Genomic DNA, 13,371 nt, shown 5'->3' on the forward strand with positions numbered 1-13,371 from the left:
AGGAGAAGATCAGACCTTTGCGGAAATCTGGAAATATGCAGGAAACTCAGCAAAAGTTGCCCTCCATCAACAACTTGTCTCTATCTGGATTAAAGAAGAACTACCAGAACACTGGACAACAGCCCTCATTCATCCTCTGCACAAAAAAGGGGACAAAACCGACCCTAATAACTACAGGGGAATCTCTCTCCTAGATATAACATACAAAATATTTTCAATAATCATCCTTAATAGGATAAGTTTACAACTTGAGAAAGAACTAGGAGAATATCAAGGAGGTTTCAGACCCTGGAGGAGCTGTCCTGATCAGATCATGAGTCTTAAGTTGATAATGGACTATAACAGGAGAAGAAACAGAGATATGGTGATAACATTTGTAGATTTCAAGAAAGCTTATGATTGCATCCATAGAGAATCTCTGTTTAAAATTTTAAGACACCTTGGACTACACCCCAAATTAATAAACATGATAAAATTGACTCTCACCAATACCAAGTCAAAAGTGAAGTTTAGGGGTGAAACATCAGAGACATTTGAAATTAAAACTGGACTACGGCAGGGAGATGGGCTCTCACCACTATTATTTAACTGTGCTCTAGAAATGGTAATGAGGGAATGGTTTAGAAAATGTCCCCCCAAAATAAAGATTGGCCGAAAAATCAAAACAAATTGCCTGGGTTTTGCTGACGATTTAGCATTACTAGCAGTGGACATAAAAGAAGCAAAAACCCAGATATCAGAACTTCAAAACATTGCAAATAAAATTGGCCTCAAAATATCATTTGAAAAAACAGAAATTATGCCCCAAAAACCAACACAGCTAAAAGAAGTCACCATAAATGGTAATAAAATCAAAATAGTAACTCAGTTTAAATATCTTGGAGAAGTAATAACACATAACTTAAATGAAAAAATCTCAATCCAAGTAAGAACAAATAGATTAGCTAAAGCACAAAAATTAACATGGGATATCTACAAAAAGAAATGTCTATCAATAAATACAAAAATAAAACACTACAACACAGTTATAAAACCGGAAGCTACATATGCAGCAGAAACACTCTTTTACCTGAATAAACAATCAAAGACTGACAGACTTCAGAAAATTGAAAGGAGGATTGGAAGAACCTGTATCAACAAAAAATATCAGAAAGATGGACAGTGGCGGTTAATACCTAACAAAGTCGTGTACAAAGAGCTAGAACCCATTACAGATACTATGCGTAAGAGGAGACTGGGATTCTTTGGACATATCATGAGGATGCAGGACTCGAGACTTCTGAAACAACTAGTACAACACAATCTCGTCTCAAAAAATACCACAACAGGATGTAAATGGATCAGAGAAGTAAGAGAGGATCTGAAGGAAATAGGCCTTACAACAGAAGACACCAAAAATAAGATAAAATTGAATACAAAACTCAAGAATACAAACCTCCGCTTTACCCTTACACAAAACAAACCAACAACACGCACATTTTCAACTGAGGAAAGGGCACGAAGATCAGAGCGTCTGAAGAAGTACTGGGAGGACCGCAAAGCCCGAACAATCCCTTCAAAGAGACCTGAACGACGGACTGACTAAAGTGATCCTATGTGGTCATAAAAGAAGAAGAAGAAGAAGAAGAAATGCCATTTTTGGTAGCATTGCTGTGACGTGGAAAAATGTTCTATATAAGTTTATTGATGATGACTTCTGGCAAAGTATATGCAGTGAGATGAATGGGTATGCTTCGACTTGGGTGCTCACTTCCCTAGACTGATATCCTATAATCCAGTGAAGAAAAAACCCTCAATTCAGTGTTGATTGTGTGCAGCAGACCTGTGAGAGTGTGAATTCTGCAAGGTAGCTCTTCACGTGCTGGAATGCTTCAAGATGTACCATACTAACAAGAACTACTAGGTGAGTTTATGGCTTTCTGCACATATTTTGCCCTATATTGTACTAAGATTGCATTGCTATAATTTACTGTGAATATTTGTGTGAAAATTTTGTGTTACTTGAACCATTAGTTCAAGAGATATTAACATTTTAATGTATCTGTGTACTGTTCTTAAGAACAACATAATTTAAAGGTCCTGGGTACTAATTTATATGGGGAAGAAATGGGTTAACACTTACAGTACTGGCTCAGTAGACATGCAGTTTTGTTAAGATATATAAACTGCTGGTGGTCACCAAGTAAATGTGTGGTATGGTAGAGAAGAACTGAAAGCTATGAAAGTTTAGCCTTTGAACTTAGCGTATGCTATTTTTGGTAATAGTAACTTTAAAACGCTTTGTAGGAATTTGATTTGAAATTATTATAATTTCTGCATTTTCCATGCTCTATAATCAGAAGTATTAATGGGGCTTATGGAAGAAAGAAGGTAGAACTGGCTGAGGCAGCAAAGAGGATGCGTCTGGATGTGCTAGGAGTAAGTGATATTCGGGTAAGGGGAGATAACGAGGAAGAGATAGGAGATTATAAAGTGTACTTGACGGGTGTTAGAAAGGGAAGGGCAGAGTCTGGGGTAGGGCTCTTTATCAGAAATACCATTGCACGCAACATAGTTTCTGTTAGGCACGTAAATGAGCGAATGATGTGGGTAGATTTGTCAGTTGGAGGAATTACGACAAGAATTGTGTCCGTGTACTCACCATGTGAGGGTGCAGATGAGGATGAAGTTGACAAGTTTTATGAAGCATTGAATGACATCGTGGTCAGGGTCAACAGCGAAGATAGAATAGTGCTAATGGGCGATTTCAATGCGAGAGTTGGGAATAGAACTGAAGGATACGAAAGGGTGATTGGTAAATGTGGGGAAGATATGGAAGCTAATGTGAATGGGAAGCGTTTGCTGGACTTCTGTGCTGGTATGGGTTTAGCTGTTAAGAATACATTCTTCAAGCATAAGGCTATTCACCGCTACACATGGGAGGCTAGGGGTACCAGATCCATAATAGACTATATCTACAGACTTTGAATTCAGGAAATCTGTTAGGAAAGTACGAGTTTTTTTGCGGATTTTTCTATGATACAGACCACTATCTGATCTGTAGTGAACTAAGTATCTTTAGACCTAGGGTAGAGAAATTGAAATCTGTCTGCAAACGAATAAGAGTAGAAAATCTCCTGGATGAGGAAATTAGACAGAAGTACATGGATATGATTAGTGAGAAGTTTTGAACAGTAGACAGTAAGCAGGTTCAGGATATAGAAAGTGAATGGGTGGCATACAGGGATGCTGTAGTAGAAACAGCAAGGGAATGCCTAGGAACAACTGTGTGTAAAGATGGGAAAAGGCAAACATCTTGGTGGAATGATGAAGTGAGAGCAGCCTGTAAACGTAAAAAGAAGGCTTATCAGAAATGGCTCCAAACAGGGGCCGAGGCAGACAGGGATTTGTACGTAGATGAAAGAAACAGAGCAAAACAAATAGTTGTTGAATCCAAAAAGAAGTCATGGGAAGATTTTGGTAATAACCTGGAAAGGCTAGGTCAAGCAGCAGGGAAACCTTTCTGGACATTAATAAAGAATCTTAGGAAGGGAGGGAAAAAGGAAATGAACAGTGTTTTGAGTAATTCAGGTGAACTCATAATAGATCCCAGGGAATCACTGGAGAGGTGGAGGGAATATTTTGAACATCTTCTCAATGTAAAAGGAAATCATCCTGGTGGTGTTGCAAACGGCCAAGCTCATGGGGAGGAGGAAAATGATGTTGGTGAAATTATGCTTGAGGAAGTGGAAAGGATGGTAAGAAAACTCCATTGTCATAAGGCAGCAGGAATAGATGAAATTAGACCTGAAATTGTGAAGTATAGTGGGAAGGCAGGGATGAAATGGCTTCATAGAGTAGTAAAATTAGCGTGGAGTGTTGGTAAGGTACATTCATATTGGACAAAAGCAGTAATTGCACCTATCTATAAGCAAGGGAACAGGAAGGATTGCAACAACTATCGAGGTATCTCATTGATTAGTATACCAGGCAAAATATTCACAGGCATCTTGGAAGGGAGGGTGCGATCAGTCGTTGAGAAGAAGTTGGATGAAAACCAGTGTGGTTTCAGACCACAGAGAGGCTGTCAGGATCAGATTTTCAGTATGCACCAGGTAATTGAAAAATGCTACGAGAGGAATAGGCAGTTGTGTTTATGTTTCGTAGATCTAGAGAAAGCATATGACTGGGTACCGAGGGAAAAGATGTTTGCCATACTGGGTAAGTATGGAATTAAAGGTAGATTATCAAAATCAATCAAAGGCATTTATGTAGACAATTGGGCTTCAGGGAGAATTGATGGTAAAATGAGTTCTTGGTTCAGGGTACTTACAGGAGTTAGACAAGGCTGTAATCTTCCACCTTTGCTGATCGTAGTTTACATAGATCATCTGCTGAAAGGTATAAAATGGCAGGGAGGGATTCAGTTTGGTGGAAATGTAGTAAGCAGTTTGGCCTATGCTGACGACTTGGTCTTAATGGCAGACTGTGCTGGAAGCCTGCAGTCTAATATCTTGGAACTTGAAAATAGGTGTAATGTGTATGGTATGAAAATTAGCCTCTCGAAGACTAAATTGATGTCAGTAGGTAAGAAATTCAACAGAATTGAATATCAGATTGGTGATACAAAGCTAGAACAGGTCGATAATTTCAAGTATTTAGGTTGTGTGTTCTCCCAGGATGGTAATATAGTAAGTGAGATTGAATCAAGGTGTAGTAAAGCTAATGCAATGAGCTCACAGTTGCGATCAGCAGTATTCTGTAAGAAGGAAGTCAGCTCCCAGACTGTCTGTTTTCAGACCAACTTTGCTTTACGGGAGTGAAAGCTGGGTGGACTCAGGATATCTTATTCATAAGTTAGATGTAACAGACATGAAAGTAGCAAGAATGATTGCTGGTACAAACAGGTGGGAACAATGGCAGGAGGGTACTCGGAATGAGGAGATAAAGGCTAATTTAGGAATGAACTCGATGGATGAAGCTGTACGCATAAACCGGCTTTGGTGGTGGGGTCATGTGAGACGAATGGAGGAGGATAGGTTACCTAGGAGAATAATGCTCGCCTATGGAGGGTAAGAGAAATAGAGGGAGACCAAGACGACGATGGTTAGATTCGGTTTCTAACGATTTAAAAATAAGTGGTATAGAACTAAATGAGGCCACAACACTAGTTGCAAATCGAGGATTGTGGCGACGTTTAGTAAATTCACAGAGGCTTGCAGACTGAACGCTGAAAGGCATAACAGTCTATAATGATAATATTTGTAATGTATGTATATAATCAGAATCTTTGAATATATGAATTTCATTGTTTGAAGAATTGTCAAGAATATCATTCAGTATGTTCTCTAAACATCTCTCTTCTTTAGAGGACATTGCACAAGCAAAAGCACATAAAATGATTCACAATGAATAAGAAAACTATAATATAACATTACCAGTAGCAGTGAATACAAGTCAGTAGGCCGGTGTGAAGGAGAGATAAGTTCAGGCAGGGATCCATTCTCACGGGGTATAACGTGGAACCCAGGCCCAGGGTTACGGGTGAAGACCTTAACAGCATCTTAGGCAGGGAAGGAGACGTTCGGAATGGCGAAGATGATGGATGAGGCAACCCATCCTCTCTTGTGGAGAACAGGGATCTTCAAAGGCTAAGGGAGTAAGTCCCGAAAGAAAATCCTCAGATGCATTAGGCTTAGCAGGTCAGCAAATGAGTAAATTTATACTTGCTTTCAACTATAATACAAGCCTCGGATGGAAGTTTAAAAATGGAAATGGAATTGACAAGTCTCTGGCTACAGTTGCACAGTATGATGGTAATGCTGATATTTCATAAATATTTATAAATACAGTTAAGAAAATGGAAATTGCAACACCATGAAGGCATTGGTCGTTTGTGTTGATTTTCAACATATGGAACTATGCCATGTAGGTATGTAAACGATCAATGTTTCAGACCTGTTAGATTGTTACTACAGGTGTCCCCACTTGATTGGTCGCGGAGGAATCAACTCCAATATACGGACTGTGGTGTAGCGTAGTTGACTTGCAGTCTGTGCAGTGAAGTGTTCCCCGTCAGACATGCCTCGACGACAGAGAAGAGCACGTTATCAACAACTGTTGCTGTTTGAGAGGGCTCGGATAATTGGGCTGTGTGAGGCTGGATTATCGCTAAGGACTGTCGCTGCACGTGTTGGCCGACAGGCATCTACAGTAGAACGTGTATGGCAGCAGTGGTCAAATGAAGGTACACACACTCGTATACCTGGCACTGGCCCAGCGCGACAGACAACTGTGAGAGAGGATCACCGCATCGTTCAGATGGCCCGGATGGAACCCCATGCAACAGCAGCGCAAATTCGAGCAGCTGTGGCACCCCACGTTACACAACAAACAGTTGGTAATCGCCTGCGTGCAGCTGGCTTACGAGCCTGTGTCCCTGAAGAAGGTGTTCCATTGACCCCACAACAGCGACGTGTATGGCTGGCCTGGTGTCGAGAAGGATCAACGTGGGTCGACGAATGGCATAGGGTTGTCTTTAGTGATGAATCGCACTTCTGTCTTTCCCGCAGTGATCGCCAGAATCGTGTGCGCTGACGTACCGGGGAGAGGGGCCGCCCAAATCTTATTGTCGAGAGGCACACAGGGCCAACACCAAGCATTATGGTCTGGGGAGCTATTGGTTTTAATGTGAAATCACAATTAGTGCTTGTTGAGGGCACTATGACTGCTCGACAGTACGTTGATAGGGTACTCAATCCATTGGTTGTCCCTATGATGGCGAACATTGCTAATGGGATGTTTCAGCAGGACAGTGCTCGGGTTCACACTGCACTCATCTCCAGAAAAGCTCTCCACGACATAACAACCTTAGAATGGCCTGCCAGATCCCCAGACCTCAGTCCTTTTGAGCATGTGTGGGACATGATGGGTCGATAACTGGCCAACTGTCGTCATTCACACACAACTCTGGAACAACTGACCCGTGCAATGCAGCAAGCATGATGGGCCACAATTCCTCAGAAAGCGATCCAGGGCCTTATTGACTCCATGCCTCGACGAATTCATCAATGTATTGCAGCTCGTGATGAGCACATCCTGTATTGATTGTTGTCCAAACTTGCGGTCAGAGGGACCTGAAAGTGTAATCATCGAATCACAATCAAACACTCGTCCTGCATGTTCAATTGCAGCAGTGTAGCACCACTCCTTTGCAATTTCCATTTTCTTCAGTGTATTATAACAATGAATGGCAAGGAAAATGAATTGATTGACCTAATGTAGAGACAAAAACTTGACATCATGGGATTAAGTCAAGTAAAATGGATAGGGAAAGGAATAAAAAAACTAAGAATGGGGTACACCTTGTATTGGGTGGTTAACAGTAAAGAGAAAAGGAATGGAGTGGGATTAATAGTGAATCAGAATGTTGAACCAATAGCTGAAGTTGAGTGTGTAAATGAAAGAATTATAATAATGCACATACATGTAAACAAGGAACTATTGAAGGTAGTACAGGTGTATGCTCCACGGACAGGATGTAGCATTGAAGAAAAAAGATTTCCTCAATGAACTGGAAACGCATATTGTTGGAGATGGGATCATGATAATGGGAGATCTGAATGCCCATGTGGGAACTGATAGAATGGGATACGAGAATGTTCTGGGCCCACATGGGTTTGACGATATTAATGAAGATGGAGAGAAACTGTTGGACTTTTGTATCAGAAATAATAAAGAACACATGATTTATAAAGAGGAATAGCCATAAGATCAGCCGATATAGTTGGAATGGACTACATGGAACAGTCTTCGATTTTATAATAATAGGCCAAGAATAGGGAAGATACATTGTGAATACGAAGATAATCCATAGTGAAACTATAGAAGGTGATCATGGATTATTAATTGTGGAATTAAAACAAGTAAAAATCCCTAAAATTGAACTGAAGAAGAAACTAAAAATCAGGATTTGGGAATTGGAGGAGGAGGATAAAAGAATGTCATTCTAAGATTGTATAAAATGGAAGTTGCCTAACACAGACATATGAAGTGTAGAAGAAGAGTGGGACAATTTAAGACAGACATTTGTAAAAGCAGCAATTGAGGTATGCGTGAAAACAAAAGCAAAGATTAACTGAAAGGAGACATGATGGTGAACAGACAAAATAAAAAAAGAAATAAAAGAAAGGATCAAGGTGAAGAAAGAAATGGATGAGGAAAAGCAAAAAATGCATCAGGGGGATGAGAATAAGATAGAAAGGTTACATGTGTAATACAAAAGATTGAAACTACAAGTAAAGAGGAGTATCAAGGAAGAAAAGGCGAAATGTTGGGGGGAGTTTATGAACAAAATTGAGCAAAATAGTCGAGGAAATCAGCAACTATTATACAGAGTAATAAAATCGAAAAGAATAAATCAAGAAAAAAGACAAAGCATTAGAGAGAGAAGATGGATCCATTACATAACAAAAGGGTTTTCAGAAGGTGATGGCAAAATATTTTGAAAAACTTTATAATGAGGATGACTGCTCAGAGGAAGGAGGAGATAAGAAAATGGAAATAATAGATGGAGAAAAATAAGAGAACCTGATAACATGGTTGTAACTTGAAAGGACAGTGAAAGCAATGACCAAAGGTAAAGAAAGTGGAAAAGACGAATTCAATGCTGATATGATTAAGGCAGCAGGAAGTAGTGGACTACACTGGCTATACAGAGCCCTCTATGCCATATGGAAGGATGAAAGGATACCTGAAGATTGCCAACAAGGAAGCATTGTACCGTTGTTCAAAAAAGGAAATTGGAAGACATTTGAAAATTATAGTGGTATAACCCTGTTATCACATGGGCTAAAAATAATAGAGAAAGTCATAGACAAAAGACTGAGGGATATAATAGAAACACATTTAGAGGAAGAACAGTATGGCTTTAGACCAAATAGATCAACAATAGACTTGATATTTACAATGTGAACGATAATGGAAAAACACCAGGAAAGGAACAAGGAAATCATCTTCGCATTTTTGGATTTGGAGAAAGCTCATGATACAGTTAAGAGAAAACATGTATGGGAATGCCTACAGATGAGGAATGTACCAAAATTATTAAGTAAAAAGATAAAAATATTGTATCATGAGAGTAAAAGCAGTGAAGTTCTAACAGCTGTATGCCATCAATATTTCTGTGACGTAGACTTTCAAGCGCTACTTTCACCTTCAGTTTTTTAAGGACTTTAATCTCTTTGAATGACATCTATGTACCATCTTTTTTTTTTTTTTCCCATTTATCACTACGTGTGTGTAAATTGTTTTCTACCAAGCTCGATAGCTGGAGTCGCTTAAGTGCGGCCAGTATCCAGTATTTGGGAGATAGTGAGTTCGAACCCCACTGTCAGCAGCCCTGAAAATTGTTTTCCATGGTTTCCCATTTTTCACACCAGGCAAATGCTGGGACTGTACCTTAATTAAGGCCACGGCCGCTTTCTTCCCACTCCTAGCCCTTTCCTGTCCCATTGTCGCCATAAGACCTGTCTGTGTCGGGGTGACGTAAAGCAACTTGCAAATTGTTTTCTTAACACCACTACCACCTTTGATGACAGACAGCTGTTAGAACTTCATAATGAGTGATACACAACTCTAAAGATTCTTCGGTATCCAGACTGGTCATATTAAATTGATCCTTCTACGGCTACTAAATGCATTAATTTATGCATTTTATCCATAATCTGAAACTTTTATCACCACTGTGACATTCCCATCATATCAGTTATGCAATACGTCCAACACATCGCAGCGCAACTTGTCACAACTTTATAACAAAATAATTACAAGTCTCGAGATTCTTTGACATCCAAATTGATCATCTTGAGTTCTTCCTTCTGCGACAGCTAAGTGCATTTATTTATGCATTTTATGCTTTATCTGATACTTTTATCACATTTGTGACTATTTCTTTCGTCATCTTTTTAGTGTTAAATCCACTATGTTTTTGCAACTTTTTTACCATTTCTATGGACTATTTGATACATTGTGCAACTCGTGATTTTGGCTGATGATGACCCTCATAATGGGTCGAAACTAGTACCTAATAAATGTTTCTTCTGTAAAGTAACCCACATTACTTGAATTTGTATTGAAACGGTAGAACTATTGCACTTTTAATTTTAATAGTAATGGAGCAGGAGAAGTGGAAGGACAGAAAGGAGTGGAGGAGGCTTGTTAACCACACCCAGGGAACTGGAGTAGGACGTTGATGATGATGATGATGATGATGATGATGATGATGATGATGATTTTTTTTCTCTGTTAGGGTCTTCTAGGGACCAAGAGACAATTTCAGTGCTTCATCCTTTGTTGTTCCTTTTTCCTCCAAGACTCCTTCATTTGCTCACTAATCCTCCTTTTCCTCTTCTCAGGCCATTTTGAGCCTATTTTCTTTCCCTCCCAACCTTGGAGGAATCCTTCCATTTTTAACACTTTCTTTCTAAAATCTCTCTTTCTGTTGCTTCTTCTTCCCTTATGTTGTTTCTTTCCAAGTCTTTCTTAACTTCATGAATCCACGTTCTTCTTGTTCCAAAGATATTTGAAGATCTGTTTGGTTAACCTGTTGTCATCCATTCTGTATAAATGTCCAAAAAATATCCGTCACCTCTTCAGTATTGTATCTGTTATGTTTTCTATGTTCCGGTATATTTCATCATTACTTTCCAGGGTTCTGTAGTTCTCGGTGGACCAAGTACTTTCCGTATAATTTTTCTTTCTGGCCTTCCCGTTTGACTACTGTGTTGTAGTGTTGTATTTTAAGGTTTTTAGATAAACAATTTTTATTGTAGATTTTCCTAGTTATACTGTTTGCTCATTGGTAGTTATACCATATGCTCTTTCCATCTTGTGTATCCTTTGTTAATATTATTATTATTAATCTCCATGTTAATATATCTTTTCCAGTTTGAAAAACAGCATGCATACAATGTCCGCCACAACTATGGCAAGGAGGGGAAGAGAACCAATTATACTCCGTACAGCTGTATTAAGATAATCATGAGTAGCGTTGGACCCGGGGATCATCACGGCTGCCCTTTTAGACATAATGACCTTGCTGTCCTCAAACAACAAATGCATTCATACAACTTACCACCTTTAGGTAATGTTTATACTGTTGATTTCCTTGTCATATCTCACAAGGGCATTCTTTTGATGACTAATATTTATTATCAAATGTAGTGAATAGCAATATAGAATATAATATTATGACATAAGTATTGTATTGGAAAGGAACACATAAGGAACAAACAAGTGTAAATCAAGTCTATAAAGAATACGAAAAGAAAAGGAACACATAAGAGGTTGAACACAATGACAAGTCAGTGTAGAAAGAGAAGGTGGGGACAAATATGAAAACACAAAAGGACAAGGATATTCTTCACATCTTCATACACACCCATTTCAAATAGATAGGCTCTACCCTCGTCGGTCACAGTTCTTCTAAATCCTTTTCTTCTCAGATCCACTGGGCTCGTTTCTGCCTCCCAGCTTCATCAGCAGGGTGGTCATCGACACTCAAAGACAATAACAAGTGTTCAAAATCAGGCGTCTATAAATTGAAATGTACCGAATATGACGCAAATTACATTGGTGTGACGCATGTTACGTTGGGTGAACAGGTAGAAATTTTTTAATCTGTTGTAAACAGGATTGTCAGATATCTCAAATAAAAGTTTGGGACAGATGTGCTATCGAGGAAAAAACGGACTTGTATTCTACAAGTTATAAACTTTGATTCAAAATGATACGCTTATTATTATGTTGACATCATAGTGCAGTTTATTAATGCATGTCTTAACATTTATACACAGGCTGAAATGTAGAGTACCAAGGAAGTTCGCCGCGCAGTTTGGAGCATGTAGCCATGAGCTTGAATTTGGGAGAGTATGGGTTCGAACCCTGCTGTCCGCAGTCCTGAAGATGGTTTCCCGTGGTTTACCATTTTATACCCAACAAATGCTGGTTCTGTAGGCTATCTTAAGGCCATGATCGATTCAAATCCTAGCCCTTTTCTATCCCATCATCACCGTAAGACATGCCTCTGTCAGTTCAAAGTAAAACAAATAGGACAAAAATCGTAGTTTATTTCATTATTCATACCAGTTCATTCAATTTCAATATATTTTTCATTTCTCTGAAGTGCTGTTAACAGATTTTTGTCATTCTTAACAATTTCATAAAAATCTGAAGAAAAATTTACAGAAATGATCAGCTCAGACCTAATAAAGTCAACAGAACATAATATTTCTCACAGCTGACAGTTTCACTCGAACCTGCGGTGGACTCTGACTACCTTAGGTAGCTGTCCGCTATTACGCGTCTTATTCGCGTGGATGGACAACCTGAGAATTGCAAAAAATAAAAAATAAAAACATTTAAAAATCTATGAGCTCATACCAAATAAGGAAACCAAGGAGTGAAGGAATCTATCTTCTTTGAAACAAACAGAAAAGCTCTTGGTACTTATCAGAGGTGGAAACACTGACGTATTTCTCTCAAGGTTCAAAATATGGGACAATTGCCGCAGTGGATAGGAACTACGTGGGACGTTTAACACGAATTTGGTACTGTCCTGTAAAATCCAGGACGTCTGGCAACTCATGCTATAAAGAACATATCAGTGCTGGTAAATATAAAAGATACTCAGCAATGGCGGAGCTCATGACAGAATCTACTTCTCTAAACAAACATCTAGAATTTGTTCAAGTAGCCTAGAAGGGACCAATGTTAAAGCATAGTAGAAAACTTGTACAGTAAAACCTTGTTAAGACATCTCTGCACGGGACAACAAAAACGAACGTGTTAAGGGAGAAAACGTACTACTTAATATACGAATAAAAACTATCCAACAGAGATATGGAAACACTAGGTACAACTTTTTCCGACATGAGGACGTTTTACGTCGTGTGTCCGTGGGTACAGTGTAAACAGTATCTACCATATCTAAGGATGAGAGGAAATTATTATTTAAAGGTGTGAAAAACACGAGAGAACAAATATGAAAACTTTTTCCGCTGGGGCTTATAAAATAACAAGTGCACTAAAATTTGTGAACAACACCAAACAACAAATATGAAAACATGCGCGGGGGCCAATAAAAATATCAAAGTGTTATTGCCGATCACACTCTTTCTAAAACAAACGTTAGTAGAAGTCTTCTATTTCGGAGCAGAGGGTTATTAAACATTATTCTCTGGTCACACTTTTTGACATTGAATTGGAGGTTACACTCAAGCATGTGCGACTGGCAGGAATGACTTTGGCCGCCATTTTGAATTGAACAGTACTTCGACCAACTTGCATGATTGAGTCGAAACTCAAAGGTGCGAGTTCAACATTTGCAACCTC

At 39.0% G+C, this 13,371-nt stretch overlaps 1 protein-coding gene across 2 annotated transcripts in view; it reads left to right on the forward strand.

The window, feature by feature from the left end:
* Window positions 1-13,371, forward strand: part of Prim2 (DNA primase subunit 2) — a 127,724-nt gene that overhangs the window by 82,742 nt on the left and 31,611 nt on the right. For both annotated transcript variants that reach the window (XM_067150809.2, XM_067150810.2), the window contains one exon: window positions 10,927-11,122. In XM_067150809.2, the coding sequence (XP_067006910.2) occupies window positions 10,927-11,122 (196 nt within the window). The remainder of the gene's footprint in view (window positions 1-10,926; window positions 11,123-13,371) is intronic.

This window comes from Anabrus simplex, chromosome 7 (assembly GCF_040414725.1).
Source record: "Anabrus simplex isolate iqAnaSimp1 chromosome 7, ASM4041472v1, whole genome shotgun sequence".
NCBI lineage: Eukaryota > Metazoa > Arthropoda > Insecta > Orthoptera > Tettigoniidae > Anabrus > Anabrus simplex.